The 18,770-nt window shown below is 39.7% G+C and overlaps 1 protein-coding gene across 2 annotated transcripts in view; it reads left to right on the forward strand.

Moving 5' to 3' along the window:
* The window catches only part of ATP10A (ATPase phospholipid transporting 10A (putative)), a 113,097-nt gene that overhangs the window by 80,293 nt on the left and 14,034 nt on the right, over window positions 1–18,770 (forward strand). For both annotated transcript variants that reach the window (XM_035558132.2, XM_050708055.1), the window contains 7 exons: window positions 2,892–3,109; window positions 4,489–4,683; window positions 6,149–6,710; window positions 12,979–13,082; window positions 13,255–13,381; window positions 15,562–15,746; window positions 17,084–17,405. In XM_035558132.2, the coding sequence (XP_035414025.1) occupies window positions 2,892–3,109; window positions 4,489–4,683; window positions 6,149–6,710; window positions 12,979–13,082; window positions 13,255–13,381; window positions 15,562–15,746; window positions 17,084–17,405 (1,713 nt within the window). The remainder of the gene's footprint in view (window positions 1–2,891; window positions 3,110–4,488; window positions 4,684–6,148; window positions 6,711–12,978; window positions 13,083–13,254; window positions 13,382–15,561; window positions 15,747–17,083; window positions 17,406–18,770) is intronic.

An 18,770-nucleotide genomic window follows, 5' to 3' on the forward strand; every position in this document is an offset into this window, starting at 1 on the left:
AAATATAAAGTGAACTAGAAGACAGTGAAATTTGACTTTCATGAATTGCATTACTGTGTTTCTCAGAGCTGTTTGTGTCTCTGCACTCAATAAAAAACGCTCTATCAGACAAAAGATCAAGGCCATGAATTTTCAGTGCTGAAACTGAAAAGCATCCCACAACAATGTCTTTCAGGTTGTAATGTTCATACGAAAAGGTTCTGAATTTGAGAGGGTTGAGTGGGTGGAGAGAACAGAATGTTCCCAAAGAAGCACGCTTCACGCTGTTGAAGCATTATGAACCTTAGCCATAACATAACAATTGCACTGTTTCATTATTTCTTCAAACTTCTTAATTCTTGCTGCATAATATGTAAGACTGCACTTGAGAAGATGTTGAAAGGTGCTAAGGCCTTTTTTTGCTTTTTTTATAACAAGCTTACCTTGGTATAAAATTGAAATAACAGCTTTAGTATCAAAAGAGTTACATTTTACTTGGTTAAATGAGATTCCAGTCTTGTATCTACTTTCTACATGGCTCTTTCCTTCTTTGCATGCCTGGGTTTCCTGTGGAAGGAAACTGGGATGCTGGGAGAACCATTGAGCAGCCTGGCTCGTATCTTGATCGAGGGCCTGGATCAGTGCTTATAGCACACTGCAGGCTCCTTTTGATACAGGCAAACCTATGATCAGTCGGATTAAATTCACAGGTAGGGATCTGCAGTTCCCCTGGGAAAATGCATAGAGGCTTACAGAGCAGAAGAAGGTGAGAATTAGTGAGCATGAGTGATGGAACAGGTCAGTTATGTGCTGCCCCAAAGCTCATGCAACAAGTCACAGGGAACAGCCTGTGCGGGTGAAGTGAACTTTATTTCCATGCAGCCCATTACCATGCAACAGAACGGTCAAGGAGACCAGTGACCTCCCTCATTTTTTGAGCTGTCTTCTAGGTTTTGTCATTCACATCAAAGGACAAGGTGGGCAGTGAAAGGAGAAGCCAGCGGTGCTGTGCTCTTCTGTTTGCAGCTGTGCGGCTCACTGAGCAACTGCCCTCACAGCACTGGAGGTGCTGTTGCTCAACCTCTTTCCCAGCACATAACACAAAAGAGCGCGAATCACACCAAATAATGCTAATGAAGGAACCTCCTCAATCATCCAGTTAGTCTACATCAACCTCAAGGTCCAGACTCTAGGGCTGTATATGAGCTATGGGGCAAAACTCATCTGCAGTGTGCCCTGAAGTCTGCTCTCCATGTACCCAGAAGCATCGTGGCCCTTCCTACCTCCATGGTCTGAATTTTCTTCCAGCAAAAGCTAAGGATGTTGCATACTCCAGACTGCTCTAGGCACACAGTCAGAGCAAGGCCTGGGTGTGTATTTACAGCCAGGAACTGGGAACCTCTCCCAGCTCCCACATTTCAGGCAGAGCCTGTACGCATTCCAAACAGATGTGAAAAACACTCTGATGTACAATACTGAACTGGTAGAGCTATCACTAGATACTGTGTGTGGTCTGACTTCAACTCCTCTGACCACTTTCTGACAGCTAAAACATGTTTGAAAATTACAGCGGATGGCAAGGATGGGTTTTCTTTGATCATAAAGCTAGCCACATTAAAATGATCCCATGCCAAACTCACTATATGTGATACAAGCTTTTTTTTTCCCAGAAAATATTTTGAAAGAAAAATCTTCATGTGCAATTTTTTTTCTGTTAAAAGCCTGAATAATTAACTTACATGCTAGCGATTTATCATTTGACATTAGGAAATCTAATTTGTTACACTAGGGAACCGAAACAGAGCAGAGCCACAAGTATGTAACTTGTACTGTACATCTGCGTAGCGTGGATTATTTTGAGAGTATAATGAGAGGCTTTTCAATGAATACCTAATGAAGGAATAAATAGGTACCTGTTAAAACGGCATGTGCCTGTGTAATGAATAACCCAGGCTATTAAGTGCCCATGATCTTTAGGAATGGAAAAATATGTTATACATCAGTTACAACTAAATGGAAGCTGTTGTTAGATGGGCTGGATTGCCCAGCTCTTTCACACCTTTTCTTGCTGCCTCATTTTTATCTTCTACGTATTGAAATGCCTGGATTGGTTTCTAACTTTAATTGTTGTAGCTGAAGTCTTGACTAGCAAAGTACTCCTCTGAAATGCCTCATTGGGAAAAATTGGCTCATTCTGTGTATGTAAAGCAGTTGAAGGTACAGTAAGTGTGGTACCACATGTGGCATTGCTACACTTGTCACGCCGGTCACAGGGGAGGGGACAGACCCCAGGGTGGTTTTTTGTAGTAGAATGGGAATCAGGCATCTGGGTTCACGTCTCCCCACTGCAGCAGATGGACCTGGCCTTGAGCAAGGCTTTCACACAGTCTGAGCAAGCCGTGCTCTGTAGGCATGCTTAGAGGGTAGATGCAGGACGCTTTGGGTGTCAGCTAACTGCAGTTGGATAGATGTGACATTTTTGCTGGAAAATACTCTGTGAAATTTCCATATGCTGTTGGGAAGGACAGGAAAGTTTTCTGGATTGTTTAGTTCCTTCTCAGACTGCAGTGAAATCCCTATTATTTGCCTGATTTCATCGAGCTGAGCAGTGGAATAGTCCTCGGGAGCACAGAGAGTTACCGCAGAGTCTAACTGCCTCGCTGAGAGTGTGATGATGAGGGAGGCCATGCATTGCATTACATTTCTCATTATGTTATCTGCATCCTCCCTTAGATACTACCAGGCAATTAGGACGTTGTTATCCCCTGATAATGGAATCATTCATTCTCACTGGGAAAGCACAGTATAAGAGTAAAACCAGATCAACCAGATCGCTTCAACAAAGTCAGCATGTCCCTTTTCCCTCCTTCTCAGCCACGTTTAACATATGCAATGTGTATTTTTCCTGATAGCCAAACGGTTAGCAATGTACCAAGAACCTGATTCCGAGGAAGAAGAAGCAGCCCCCAAAGGAGGAAATTTATCCCAGCGTGACAGTATCTGCAGCCATCAGAGCATCAAAGTAGTCCACAGAAGCCAGAGTACCAAAACCCACCGCCGCACTGGTAGCAGAGCTGAAGCAAAAAGAGCAAGCATACTCTCGAAGCACACTGCATTCAGTAGCCCAATGGTAAGTCATAAGAACTAAATGTGCAGCCTCCTGTATCTTTTAACAGAACAATGTCCTGAAAAGGGAAAGATAAAGAAAGCTGTGGTGCATTGCGTACCTCTCATAGATTTCATCTTGGCATTTTTTCTTCTGTACTTTCAGTTTATACAAAAACAACCAAATGTGGCCATAGATCTTATCTAAATACCTTCTCTGTAGGAACAATCTAAAGGCAAAGAGAATCTGAAACCTTTGTTTTTGATTTTGAAAAGAAAATGTATGCCTCCCCTTTATTTACAGAAGCTGAGAGTAGCATAGGGTTGGAGATAACGGATTCTAATTGCTCTGCTTATGCCTCTCCTTTTTTGTCAGAGGATTTTAAAACTAACAAGTGCTGGACTGCAATGCTCCGTTCTTAGACACTGCTGACATACACAATGGCATAATTTTTATTGTGATTCAAGAATATCAGTGGATTGCACATGTATTAAAAAAAAAAAGAAGAAACTTTACGTTTCAAATGAATTTGTGTCCTTACAACTTTGCTTTGGTTAATTATTTTATGCTATTGTAATTCCATGGAAATTTTGCCTGAGCTGAATCATAATAGGAGAGCAGAGAAGCCAAGTCTTGTCTATCTAGGGATTTGTATTGTGCTGTTGACACAAATCCACCCTCAAAACAAACTATGAATATGGGCAAAGAAAGATGCTGTTTGCAGTGGTGGAACTTCCCGATTTCAGTCAAGAGTAAGTTCTTTCAGTACAATTTGAAGCTGCACTTTTTACACACGCAGTTCTGTGGTTGCTCATATTCATCAGCTGCTGAGCATCAGCAGATAAAATAAAATTCTACTGAAGAAAAAGCCCCAGTTCGGTTTATCTATTAGTCTTTTGTATCCTAGCATCCTGGTATCTTAAAGACTACCGGAGTTGGCTCTGACAAGAAATAGATGAAAGAAGTGGAAAGTGCTGATGAAATAGAGTGGAAAGTGCTCTGTATTTCCATATAAAAAACACACAAAGTACTCTCAAATGTGTGGATAGTATTTGATCTCCAACAAACAATCCAACAGGCAAGAGAGCAGAGGAATATTAGTAACTCTCCCCCTTTCCACTATCCCCAAAGTAGATGAATATTGCCAGTATAATTATCCGCTATAATTAGTAGGGAAAAGAGCTGACAACACAGTTACTCACATTTCCATTTCTATCAGTAGCCTCATTATTAACTGTTTATTGTCTAGAATGGGAGTGTTACTGTCCTCTCCACCTCCACTCTGTGGTATGAGGCCACGATAAAACTCTTGGTGCTGACACTGTTTCAGACGCTTTGATTGCTTGATGCTCCTTTGGAAACATGCAGAATCACTGATATTAATCACTACTATTTATTATTAGGAGAAGGATATCACACCAGATCCTCGCTTGTTAGAAAAGGTGAATGAATGTGCGAAGCATCTGGAGATCATGAGGAGCCATGAACAGCCATTATCCCATCTGAGTCCAGAACTATGTGACATTTTTGACTTCTTCATTGCTTTGACTATATGCAATACAGTTGTGGTTACTGCACCAAATCAGCCCCGCCAGAAGGTAGGTTAAAGAAACGGCAAAATAGAGTTTAAGGGTCATTTCTATTAATACTAATTTCTCTCTTAAGACGGAGACATGAAAATTGCTTGTTCTAGTGAGAAACAACTAGAACTAGTTCTGAGATGACTCTTAGAAGTGCAGTGTGAATGAGCAGGTTCAGTTAAGCATTGGTTATATGAAGCATGTTGACTATTTCATTTACCTTTAGGGTGAGATATGCTTTCATCTACAATTTCAAGGTACTTCTGAAAATTTCCTGAGTTTGTGTACTGTAACTTAATTGATAAATATATATATATGTGTATGTGTATATGTATATGCACATACACATGTATATATGTAAGTATGCAAGTCTGTGTGGAAACAAATTTGTAAATATGCAAGGCTGCCCAGAAAAGAATATAAGCTGTCAGTGAATGTTTTGTAAATATGGATTAAATTAAGAAAAGGGTCAGATGTTGTTTTTTTTTTTTTAAAAAAAAAGTTTTAAAAGAGAATATGCTTGAGAAACATTGCTTAAATCTGTCAAACTGTGTAAAAGATACATCTTTAGCTCATTGTGAGAAATAATGATCACTAATGCTTGAATTGGCCTAAACCAGTATCGCTGATGAATAAGAACTTCAACAATGCAATCCCAAGATGATCTGTAAGACAAAGCTATAGTGGAATGTAGTGTTAGAGCTAGCCCACAGCTGGAATTTCCATTCTGGAGAAAATTCTGAGATCTGTTTCTGTTCCAAATTGGAATAAAAATTGAACTAGTCTGCAAGATCACATGGTTTTGTGCCAGGGAAGCATTTGGAGAATGGTAAATTCTGCTGCTTTAGGAATGCTACACTGTTATACAATAATTGAATATATATTACTTTGAATATGCTATTGCAATTAATAACATTGTATAAAAGATTTAAATAAACTAAGATAAGTGATAAACTGAAGTGAACTGAAGGTAAAAGAGAAGACAGTAGAAGTTATTTATAATATGTTGCTACTGAAGACATCACTGACATTGGAATATTCTCATAAAACTTTTCTGGTACCACACTTCTCAAAAGAAAACTCTGGCATTAGTGTATTTTTTACTACCTTCACCGAATATGCACAAAGAATGCCAATGCTTCCTGCTAACAATAGCCTTTCAGTATGTACTACTGGTGGTGGTCCAACACTGACTGTCTATCCATTAGTCATATCTGAGGAGGTGAAAGGAGAAAAAATGTTTTAAATGCAAGCATACATGCTTTCACATGGAGACACAATTCTGAAGTTTTAGGTTGTTGGGTTTTTTTGCTAGTAAGTCAGTTTTGTCCATTTACTTTCCCTTCTCAAATGACAAATGCCATAATTTTCTGCTCTCAAAGAAATTCTCTTTTTAAGTTTGAGCTACTTAGACTGAATGTCACTGTCTAAATTCTTGGGCAACTTTATTTTTTTTTCATTGGTTTGTTTCTTGCTTCTCAAGGTTAGAGATCGATTTGAACTAAAATCTCCAGTAAAAACCATAGAAGACTTCATCCGAAGATTCACTCCCAGCCGCTTGACCTCTGGATCTAACAGCAGCAGTTCATCTAGTCTAGCTACAAATAAATCAATGCACAGATGTGGTTTAAGTGTTCTTTCATCTACATCTACTGAGAGCACTTTATTAAAACTGGAAGAGAAGCTGGCATACTCTGCACAGATGAATAACAATGGCTACAGCTCCCAGCAAGGCAGGACACCTGTAGGGAGTGGACCTGAGGAAGGAGAACTCCGTTATGAAGCAGAGAGTCCAGATGAAGCTGCTCTCGTCTATGCAGCAAGGGCATATAACTGTTCTCTGGTTGGAAGGCTGTCTGACCAGGTATCAGTGGAGCTACCTCACCTGGGAATATTAAACTTTGAAGTATTACATACGTTGGGCTTTGATTCCATCAGGAAGAGGATGTCAGTAGTGGTCAGACATCCTCTCACAGATGAGATAAATGTTTACACTAAAGGAGCAGATTCAGTTATTATGGATCTTCTTCTACCCTGTTCTTCAGGTATGTCTCTTACTCACCTTTGGGGCGTGGGGGAGGTGGTTCTGCTTTACTGCTGAAAACTCACGTCTTACTGCCTGCTCTAGCATGCAGACCTGCCTGCTTTTGTTGTGAATACAGGGAATGGTAGAATGGCAGCCCTCTCTCTTCTTTTATGATACTTTGTTATTATAGCAAATTTTCTGTAACAAATTACTGGTTCTTTACCTTCAAGAATTAGTTAAATTAATTACTGTACAAGAACTTCTACTAGCAAACTTTATTTTGAAACTATTATTTCTTGAAACTCTGCCAAAGCAAATTTCTTCAGGAAAACTTGCCTGGCAGTGCTTGGCTATTTCAGTATTTTATATGAAACTCAAGCGGCTCCTACTCCAGCTCCCCTATTTGTTTAATCTGTGAATCTTCACCTCCTTTTGTTGTAATATGTTTGCATAAATCAAAGTTTTTGTGTTGCATTTGACAATGATGCTAAAGGGCACTGTGAATCAATCAGACATCAGAACAGAAAGAGAGTGACAAAATAAGGAGAGATGCTGTTCAGATGAGAATTTTTTTGCGTCAGATAGTGGTAAAGAACAGACGTGTAGCTGTGAACAGGTGAACATGGACTACTTCCCTAAAGTCTGCAGCACCCAGATGTCACATGAAACAGGGACAACTTTAAATAGCTGCTAATTGTAGTGAGTTAAATTCAAGAAAAACCCTGTAAGATTTCAGAAGTTAGCGGAAACACAGGGGCGTCAGTTGGCATGAATCAGTTTGCATCTAATTTACTGTATGTTCAACACTGAATTTAATCACGTGTTTAAGGGTTACCCCAGTATGAATGGACAGAACCCGAAAGTGCTAGAGGTGCTTCCTGTGTTTCACTAGTGCATTGACTTTGTGGTTACATTGACATTAGCTGGAGTAAACAATTGTGAAAGGCTTATACTGTGTAATTTTAGTTTAATGAAATACAGAAAAATGTTGGCATTACTTTTCTGTTTACAGCGACATAAATCAAAGCACAGCCAAAAAATTAAGAACAACTTGTCCTTAACTAACAACAAAGTATTCATGAATAATTTTCTGGTAAAGATCTGATATCACAGAAGGTACATACAGCATCTTTGGAAACTTGTTTCCCTCTAAAGAACTGACAGAGAATTTGGAGTACTAAGAAGAAGTACTAATAACATACCTGGAAAACAGTGTTTGGGAATGAGTTCTCAGAATGAGAACTGAGCGTTAAAATGAAATGATTATTTTATGCCAAGTCTCAAATATTTTTTCACCTCCATAAAATAAAAATAGTATAGACTATGTTTGAAACTACTGTGTACATTCATGGTAGATACAATGGGTGGAAGAATTTTCGAGCAAATATTCAGGTGGGTCTAGGATCTAGGTGGGCAACAAGACCAGCTAGAAACCAACCAGCGGCAACATTACAAAAGTTGGTGTGGGTCAGAAATGCAGGAGCAGGGTTCCTGTATGTTGTTGTTAGCAGCGAGGAAATTCCATAGCTGGGCAAATACGGTGATTTCAGCACCTTCACAGGCAAGTAAATTGAACGATGCTTTGAGTTTGTGCTTTTCTTTTTCTCTTTTTTTAGCCCAAAATGAACTGTGTTTTAGTATATTTTGCTTTTGCAAGCAATGTAAAGTGCAGTCACTAGAACTTCATAGGCAGTTACTTTCTAGCCATCTGATCCACTGCTGGCTTCAGTAATTCTGTGAGTTTCAGCGGATCTGTCTGAAAAATGTTTGACATTTCTCTTGAACAGCTTCACTCGTGGAATTGAACTCAATCTCTGCCTGCTGTATCCTAATGTCAGTGGACATTTTGTAAATTCCTGAGGGAGATGCCTCTTTTTCATGCTACAGGGAGGTATTCCCCAGGTAGAGGGGTCCTCCAAGGATTTATGCTATGAATATTATATATATATTGCTGGATCCATCTGTGGTGTTCTCTGTTGATAATGGAATGTGTGAAGGGAAATGTAAATATTACAAGAATTCAGGCGTTTATCATTTTAAGTACTGGACCAATAAGTGAATCAATGCGACAGCTAATCCCACTGCTCTTGTTTTGCTATCTGAATGCCTCAGGGATGTGTAAATTGTACACAAGTCAAGTGTGCATTTTGAGACTTTGTGATACTTGTGCTCTCAGACTGAAAGATCAAGGCAGTGCTGTGTCCATAATCTCCTTGCACAACTGGGTCCTATGAAACACAAAGGTTTTGTTTCTGAGGAAGAGCATTTTAAAACGCCACAAGGAGCAGCCCAAAATTAGATGCAAAAGCACTGTGTTGTAGCTTCAGTTGTATCTCATTAAAAAAAATAAATAAAAAATCACCGTGAGCTTCAAAACCTGAAAGTTTCTGAATTCCCTCCATTCGTTCTGCTTGTATATCTAGCTGAGACTCTGAAAGCTGACATTTTCTGATAGCGCACAGATATGTTCAAAAGCCTTGAAATGATTCCCAAAAGCATATTGTTTTTACTTTATCTCAACAGTCTCTATGTTCATAAATAAGAAAGTTACTGTTTGAGTCAATAACCAACTCGCACAGGAACCGTGAACATAAGTCACTGAGAAAACAATGACTGGGCTGGCTTTTTACAGCTTGTGATTATGGAAGGAAATGAAGCAAGCAAAATGCCGCTAGCTCTCTATCATTCTTCTGTAGAAGACGTATTTACTGGTTTTCACTTCCATAGTGCATGCGGTCGTGCTGCTAAGTATAGGAACTGCATCATCCCAACTAAAAAGAATCTCCACAACTGGATTTTTGTCTGCAAGAGATCCCTTCCCCCCTTTTAACTTCTGAGCCCAAGGTGAATCTCTGGATAAGGCCGATAAGGCATATGGAGAGCTAGCAGGAGTTTTAGCTCGCATTGGTGTGCTGGTAGAGGAGAGAAATGCAGTCATTCCTGCTGGAATTGAGAATTCACATGGGAAGCGATGTGCACAGCTCTGTTTGTAGAGAATTACTGTCTTTGTTCATTGAAGCATTAAGATCTTGCGTTAGTGCCCATGGTATTCAGACAGATCTGAAGTGATTAACGCCACTTAACCTTAGAGTAGGTAGAAATGGCTTTTGCTGTGTTTAAGCACCTTTTCAAATTTGCACCCTTTGAAATCAGTGAGTGACTGAAACAGCCGGTAGCATAAGACTGAGTGGGATATGCAAGCAATACAGCATTTGTCTTTAGAATAGTGATGTATCACAATAAATTAGGAACAGTGCTTGCCTACTTTATTCTTTTAAAGTGAAAAAAAGGCTGATTCAGTCATACAAGAAGCCTCCAAGAAGATGTGCTGCAGTACTTCTCCCAGAAAAAAAAAATAATTTATTGTACAGCCAACTCGCATATGCCAAAAAGACTATTATGCACAGATAGAAAAGAAGCTAAATCAAACTTTTAGGTTGCCAGTTCAGTATCTGTATATTTCTGCTGTATGTTGTAGACGAATCTGTTTGTGAGCTGCTTAAATAGCTTCTGCAGGAACCTGTGGTGTGTATGTTGGAGCCATAAGCTACAGTGTAAGAAAGGCCTTTCCAATTTCAAGTAATATTCATAGGAATGCTCTTCCAGAGTAAAACATCTGCACTATCCATCTGAGAAAATCTGTATAATAGCATAGGTAGCATTAATAGATAGATAGACAGGCCTACCAGGATATTCCTACCAGTATTTGCCACGTGACTTTAATTAGAGATGAGGAATGCATGCAATACCCCAATCCTTCTGGAGTCCTTTAGGAACAGCTGGGTGTGTGCACTCCTAGCTTTGCAGACCTGGAGAAGATGGAACAGTCTTTAAAGGTGACAAAATAGCTATACAGAGAGTGAAATATGCTGACACATGGTTGAGGTAACAGGAAAAAAAAAAAAGAATATTGGGATTCCAAACACCCAACCCCTTCCTTCCTACAATTATCAGAATCAGAAATCACAGGATGGTTGAGGTGGGAAGGGACCTCTTGAGATCATCTCGTTCAAGCAGAATCACCTAGAGCACATTGTGCAGGATCACATCCAGGCGGGTTTTTGAATATCTCCAGAGAAGGAGACCCCACAACCTCCCTGGGCAACCTGTGCCAGTGCTCTGTCACCCTCACAGTAAAGAAGTGCCCTCTCATATTCAGCCGGAACCTCCTGTGCTTCAGTTTCTGCCCGTTGTCTCTTATCATGTTGTTGGGCACAACTGAAAAGAGACCGGCTCCATCCTCTTGACACCCTCCCTTCAGACATTTATACATATTGGTGAGGTCTCCCCTCAGTCTTCTCTTCTCCAAGCTAAACAGTCCCAGCTCTCTCAGCTTCTCCTCCTAGGACAGATGCTCCAGTCCCCCAGTCACCTTCACAGCTGTCCTCTGGACTCTCTCCAGTAGCTCCATGTCCCTGTTGTACTGGGGAGCCCAGAACTGGACACGATGCTCCAGGTGTGGCCTCACCAGGGCTGAGTAGAGGAGCAGGATCACCTCCCTTGACCTGCTGGCAACACTATTCTGAGTGCAGCCCAGGACACCATTGCCCTTCTTGGCCACAGGGGCCCATTGCTGGCTCATGGTTCACCTGCTGTCCACCAGGACTCCCAGGTCCCTCTGTGCAGAGCTGCTCTCCAGCAGGCCAGACCCCAGTCTGTACCGGTGCTTGGGGTTATTCCTCCCTAGGTGCAGAACCCTGCGTTTGCCCTTGTTGAACTTTATGAGGTTCCTCTCCAACCAGCTCTCTGGCCTGTCAAGGTCCCTCTGAACACAGTACTTCTAAATGTACTGAAGCCTCCAAATGCCCAATTAGACACTGTGCTGCTGTATAAATAAGAAAGTGTTGATGTGTATAGATAGACATATATATGTACACATGGTCACGTATAGCAAGATCAAGTTGAGTATGACTGCACGCTGAGAACATGGGCACTGAAAAGTATAAACAACAGGATATTCACATCATCTAATTTAGATAGCTACATTAACTGCTTATGGTAAAGCATAGTGACCATAGGTCCTCAGTTTGGTCAGTTCAGAGAGATAAGCACATCCAGTGGTCAGCTCAGATCATCTGTATTAGGTCTCTGCAAGCGCTCAGACTTTGGTGATGAGTAGTGCTCACCTGACTCAGTGACTGGCTACAGTACAAATACCAGTGACACGACTAGTGCATTAAGAAACAGCTCCAATTACAAAATTATAATCCTGAGATGATTCTACAAAGCCAAAAAACATGCAGACATTTTTTTTAAAAAAATGGATGACATCAGAGAATAGGAAACTTGCCTCAAGGTACCAGTCATTCCCATCAATGGTTTCAATCTAAAAACTTACCAGTTTCCTTTAGCAGTAACACTGCAATTTGTATTACTGAAGGTCGCTATGACAGTACATTGTACATGAACCTGTCTTGATCTTAGATGATAAAAAAGATACATATCACCTGTTTTTAACTTTTGAAGACCTCATTTCAGGTAATGAGATGGAACAAAATGTGTTACCATCATATTCATTAATCTTTTTTGATCACAGTGCGAGCACATTGAAACAATCCCTTCTAAAGGGAGAAAAGGAACAGAGGCTCAGTCCCAATTCTGAACTCTTACACATGGCTTTAAGGGGGGAAAAAACTGAGTGGAAGTTGTGCTGATGCACTCAAGGTAGAACTAGCTGTGAGGTCTGCAAAAATGTAAATTGTGTTTTGAATGAAATCAAAGTCACACCCAGAACTTCTTGCATTGACTCAGACCAGTAAGTAGTGTAGTATCCATACAGTACTAACAGTAGTACTAGTACCTTCATATCCTTAGATATACAAAACAGAGCACCGTTTCTCTTTCTTTTGAGATATTAACCTGTGAGGAAAACTAAGTGCTATTTTAAAAAGTATCAGTTTTCTGCACATAACGATATGTACGGAAGCCTTTGCTAATACTCTATTTGAAATCATACTTCTCTTTCTGACATTATTGGTTGCTGTGAAGATTATCATGATTTCTCAAAGTATTCAGGACAAACAAATACTTAAGGAGTAAGAAAAAGACAGTCTTTCTAACACAAATTCACAATGACATTTGAAGAGAGAGGAAAGAAAAGATAGAACAAAAAGATAGGATTTTTTTCTAAATGGAATGTTTGACTTGAAAGTTTTCCAGGAGATATCAACAGCTCTTTAAAAGTATCAGTTTTAAAGTGGTGGTACAGTAAGTACTGTAGACACATTTCTATTCTCTGAGGCCATTCAACTGCTGTTATTTTTCAATCACCTTTTATTCATATCTAGGTGACCCTCGGGGTAAACATCAAAAAAAAATCCAAACCAAAACCCAGAATTACCTTAATCTGTATGCTGTGGATGGGCTGCGGACCCTGTGCATTGCAAAAAGAGTAAGTAAATGCAGGATCTTAGTTCACTTTTAAGGAGAGTCTTGACAAAGATTACTGAAGACATTTATTAATTTATTGTTCTTGATTTATAGCTTTCTTTTTCATTTTATTCAGTAAAGTATGAATACATCTGCATCACTTTGCCTGTGCCCTCACATACTCTTTTAAACAGGTTCTCAGCAAAGAGGAGTATGCCTGCTGGTTAAAAAGTCATTTGGAAGCAGAATCTTCTATGGAAAATCGTGAAGAACTCCTGTTTCAGTCAGCACTGCAGATAGAGAAGAATCTGCATCTGCTAGGTAATGAAATGAGAGCTGGACATGAAGTTAAAATGTGTTAAAAATTCTGAAAGCTTGGCTGTGAAATCCATTCTTTCCTTTAAATGCTTTGTGACAGTACAGAAATTAGCTTCTTTTGGACTTCGTTGTAGCTGTCATGTGCAGCACCACAAAGGAATGGGATTATAATTAATGTAGCAGACATATCCCGTTTTCCTTGCTCCTGCAATCATTTTATCACTAGTGAAATGAGCGGAGTTAAACAAGAGATGCATTTGACACAATATCATAAATGGGAACTGCTGCTCTAAGTAGGAGGATGACTTGGCCGAAACCCGTCTGCAGAATTTCTTTGGCTTAGTGCCACTTTACCATGTCAGAGAGTTCCATGACTCCAGGGGCACCAGAGATGCTCGTAAAGCAAAGCTCATAAACTGCAGTTGTGAGAGGCATCAACTCTCATATACATCAAGTTTAGCACGTGTTCTCGGGGCCTGTGTGCTCTGTGGAAGGGAATTGCGGTACTTTGTAATGACGTAGATAAGATCAGTGTATGCAAAATGTATTCCGAGGACAAAGTCATCCCATTTCTCTGCTCAGCTGAGATGTAGAAAGCACTGAGATTCTGAATTGTATATATATATCCACTATTACTCCAAACATCCAACTGCTTTTTCTGGCAAGGGAACTGGGACAGTCATAACACTGATGGAACTAACAACCTTCGGTATTTGCCAGCATGCCTGTCTCTGGGAGGCGAGATCCACCTCAACCAACTTCTGATGTGTCTACTCTAGATCTCTCAGGCTCCCTGTATAACCAGAGGAGAGAGAAAAAAATAGAAAGTGCAGTTCATTTGATCTGACTTAGATACCTGCTCCGGGATTAGAAGCAAGGCTTCTCTCTGACTTAAAGGGATCCATGAGTTGACTAGTTCTGACCACATTAATTGGGAAAATCCCACCATGTTTGTCCCTGTTGGCTCAGTAAAAAAATGCTGAAATTGAACTGTGAGATTAGTAAGTGAGCTCTAGCCAGAAGTAAACTACCTGTTCAGCCAGGAATGGTTACCCAGGAGCCTCATAATGTGGTTTGGGTCTTGCAGTGGTCAGTTAAGCTTCGGTTCTGGGAATAAAAAAGTGAGTCTGGTAAAGGAATGTCTTTTCCTTTGTGCACTGTTTAGATAATAAAAGCTTTCATCACATTGCACTAAGAATGTGTTTTCATCTACATGACTGGTGCTCAGACTTTGGGAGGATTTCTACTGCTACAATGCTTTTGTTCAAACAACAGCCACAGCAATAATAAATAGCTGACAGAAGTTTACTTTCCTTTTCCTGTTGTTCAAGGTAATTTGCATGTTTGTCATCTCCACGTTCTCTAGTAGTGAGGGCTTACATGTCCTTGCATTGACACCGCTCTGAAGCTCAGTGGAGCACTGACATATCGGTGATGATGCTGAATTTGGTCCTCAGCTGCTTTAGCTATATTATTTGAAAATGGATTTATGAAAGCATAGGAAAGATACTCAGTTTATTATAAGCAAGTAGGAAGATACACTGAAAGCATGAAAAAGCCACGTTTTACTTCCACATCATGGCCAACAAATTTATAATTTATTCTCTACTACATCTTGTTGGGCAACCAGTGTCTTTCTGAAAGAACAAAAAGCAGCAACAAGGCAGGAAGAGGTTTATGTCTAAAGCCCAATGTGCAGTTGCCAAGCTGCAGTTCTGCTGTCATTCCTCTTTGAAAGGGAGAAATCTCTAATGACCAGGCCTCTTTTAGCTGAGGAAAGGCAGTCAAGACCCTTTAGAAAAAAGCTATCTCCTAGAATCGGAATCTTTTCTAGCACCATTCAGAAGAAATGGCAAAGATACAGAGCAGAGAAACAATAAGTAAAGACACATCAGCCTTGTGAACCACTGATGGTGCAAGTGGCATCAGGTTGCTTTTGAAGTTTTGAATTCTGGATTTGCTGTTGGCTGTTGATGCAAATGTTTACCCTAGCTGCTTTTTGCTCCTTCCGGATGCCTCTAAAAAGCTGCCTGTGCAGTCTTGCAGCCATTGTTAGTTTAGTGTAGCTGTTTCCCAATGTAAGTGACTGTTGGTTTTTTTTTTGAAAAATCCAAACTTACAATTTGAGGTGAACTCTAAGTGCTTATTTAACATGGAATAATTTGCTTTTTCTGTCTGTTTAGGTGCAACTGGCATTGAAGACCATTTACAGGACGGTGTTCCAGAAACCATTGCAAACTTGCGCAAAGCTGGGTTGCAGATTTGGGTTCTTACTGGAGACAAGCAAGAAACAGCTGTTAATATTGCGTATGCCTGCAAGCTACTAGATCATGATGAGGAAATCATCACTCTGAATGCTGAGTCACCAGTAAGCAGATCCAGTACTATACTGAAGTCTATTTGTGAACTAGCTTTGCTTTATTTTCAACTTGTAAAATTAAAAGTTTGATGGCTTTTTTTCCTTTCCCTCTTTTTTTTCTTCTTTTCCTGCTTCAACCGTAATTTTCAGGTAGGACATGTCTTTGAATACTTTTCAGTGAATTCTATTTCTAAGTTGTAGTGTCATGTATCATAAACTTACTGAAGACGTTTAACTGTGTGTATTGGGATCTACCATGAATGAAAACATGCCATAACAACATAAATGCCTGCCTTTGTTATGCATTCTGGAAACATCCCTAGTTTTACTTATTGGCACCAAAAGCAGCCTGTTACTAACTGCTTGTTGAGGAAGAAAAAAAATGAATTGAAAATTCCTGCTTTATTTTATACCACTGAAATGTAATATTTAGATAACTCAGTCACTCATGTTTTCTCGGGTGTTTTATTCTCTGGAGATAGAAGCAGTGCTTAAATTTCAGTGCTAGCACTCTGAGTCAGAAAACCACATCTACATTAATGACTTGCTTCCTAACGGACCTTTTCTAATTCTTCTGAATTACTGATCTTTCCTGTGCTCAACTTGTCGCAACCAGACAGTCACAGTTTACTGATATGGTCTAACATACAAGGAACCAGACCGATAGTGCTATAGTCCTTTAATGGGGTGATAAAATTGGACTTCAGATCAGCAGAGGAGAGGTAGGCCAGCAATATCCAACTCCAATTCCTTTCGAAAAGGAAGAAAAGATAACAGCATTTTCCGTTCTTGAGTGTATCAACTGAACTGGTAAACTGACTTTCCGTGATCTTTCGTTTTTTGTCATACTTTGCTGTACAACCAGTAGCATTTCATTTTAAATGTTCATATATTCTCAATAACATCTCTTAGTTGAGTATGTCTAGGACAGAGAATTCAGCTTAAATAACCTTTAATTGGCCTTTAACAATGCTTAACTACTTGATATGAGTTGTAGGCGTATACATGGTGCTCATCACCATGCTTAACTTGGTACTGATACTGATTATATCATTCCCCGACACTGTTATTCTGAGAAGGAGCTAAAAGAAATTAGTTTAGCATACAATAATGCATGTTAAAGAAGAGTGAGCTTTTAAGCTTTTCTTGTCTTCATTGCTGTCATATCTTAGGCCAAAATTGTGTTAAGAGCTAATAGAGAAAAAGAGTATTAGAGATTAAAACTTTCACAGTGCAGCAAATATTACACATTCTCCATATTCCTTATGCTTAAATATACAGCAAACACAGATGTTTGAATACATGTTCTTTTCTCTCAAGCATATTTATTTTGAATTTTTTTTCAGGAGACATGTGCTGTCTTGCTGGAGCAGTGTCTGCAATGCGTAGAGTCTAAATTTTCAAACAACACAATAGACGAAGCTACTGGAAACATGACTATTGGGTTCACCCCTCTCTATCCACCCTCTTCCTCTGTGCTTTCCAGCTTGGGCCTAGTGATTGATGGAAGGACTCTAGCTTATGCCCTGGAACCTACTCTAGAAGATAAATTTCTTGCACTAGCCAAGCGATGCCGTTCAGTACTGTGTTGTCGCTCTACCCCACTCCAAAAGAGCATGGTAGTGAAACTAGTCAGAGACAAACTCAAAGCAATGACCTTGGCGATAGGTAAGTATCTCATCTTAAACATGCCTGCATTGGTGTTTATTGTGCCTTGATAATCTTGGATTTTGACTTGCAACACAATCCTTCCAGCTGCTGTACAACTCACCTTCTAGTTATGTCTGAAAATGTGTCAGGCCATTCCAACACGTTTATTCAAAAACAATATAAAACTCTGGAGTAGTATTTGGGATTTCTTCCTACAGAAGTTAGATACTGGTGATCTAGGGATGCTATGAGGTTTTAGCATGTCCAAACACTGCTGTGAAGAATTGGGTTAGCTGATACTGTGCAGAACACCATTTTGCAGTACTGTACTACACAGAACAAAAGTGTGCTCACTGTTGTTTCATCCAGTCATGATTAAGCTCAAGGTTCTGCATTTTTCATCACAAGTACATCATACAGCGTAGGCATGAATTGGCCATCTCTGTATAAAGAATGAATTTATGACGGGCATCATGCCAGCTCTTACACTGCATCCCTGCTAATTGTAATTGGCAGAGGTCAGATTTTGTCAGACACCCTGGTTTAAATCTTAGAGCATTTTTCATGTTTCCATGATTTTTACATATGATTTATATGTGACATGTCAACCAGCTTTTCTTTCCCTGTCTCAAGTTTAGGGTCACGTTACGCTAGAAGATACAATTGTAACATACATTGTCACAAAACACCCTAGCTTTCACCTAGATATCTTGGTCAATCATAACAGCAACACACGTGGGTTGGACCTACCCATCAGAAATCCTAAGTACATATAATAATTGCCAGACTCCTGTGACATCCACAGCACCAAATGTGTGCTGATTTTAATAATTCTCACGCCTACTAAATTACATCAACTCAACTGTGCCTTCCTCGCACTTAATTAATGTCTTTGGCTGACTGACCATGGAAATAATCATTTGCATACATGGTCAAAATATCTAACTGGTTAACTTGAATTATCCAGAAAACTTAAAAACAATAGTGGAGACTGGGCAGCTTTGTTTTCATTCTGAGCAACACAAACATGTGGGTTAAATTTAAGCTCCTGCTCTGGCTTAAAAACTGAGTAGTCCCATTTCACTTTTAACCAACATGAGCTAACTTGGGTTGTTTTGCACAGTCACAAAAACATCAGTTTTATCTCCTGTCGCTTGCAGTATCATGACTAGAAAGAGAGCAAGAAATGGTGACCGTGCAACCACTGTAGATAAATCTACCTGTGGTGAAGTATTAGAGATCTCAGACTGGTCAACCCAAGTCAAGAATTCACTTTTGCTTTTTAACTTCTTTTGCTTTTTAACTTTTTTTATTGCTTACATTTTTTTATTGCTTTATTTTTTTAACTTTATTTATTGCATTGTTGAGTATGTAGGCATCCTC

This window comes from Cygnus atratus, chromosome 1 (genome assembly GCF_013377495.2).
Source record: "Cygnus atratus isolate AKBS03 ecotype Queensland, Australia chromosome 1, CAtr_DNAZoo_HiC_assembly, whole genome shotgun sequence".
NCBI lineage: Eukaryota > Metazoa > Chordata > Aves > Anseriformes > Anatidae > Cygnus > Cygnus atratus.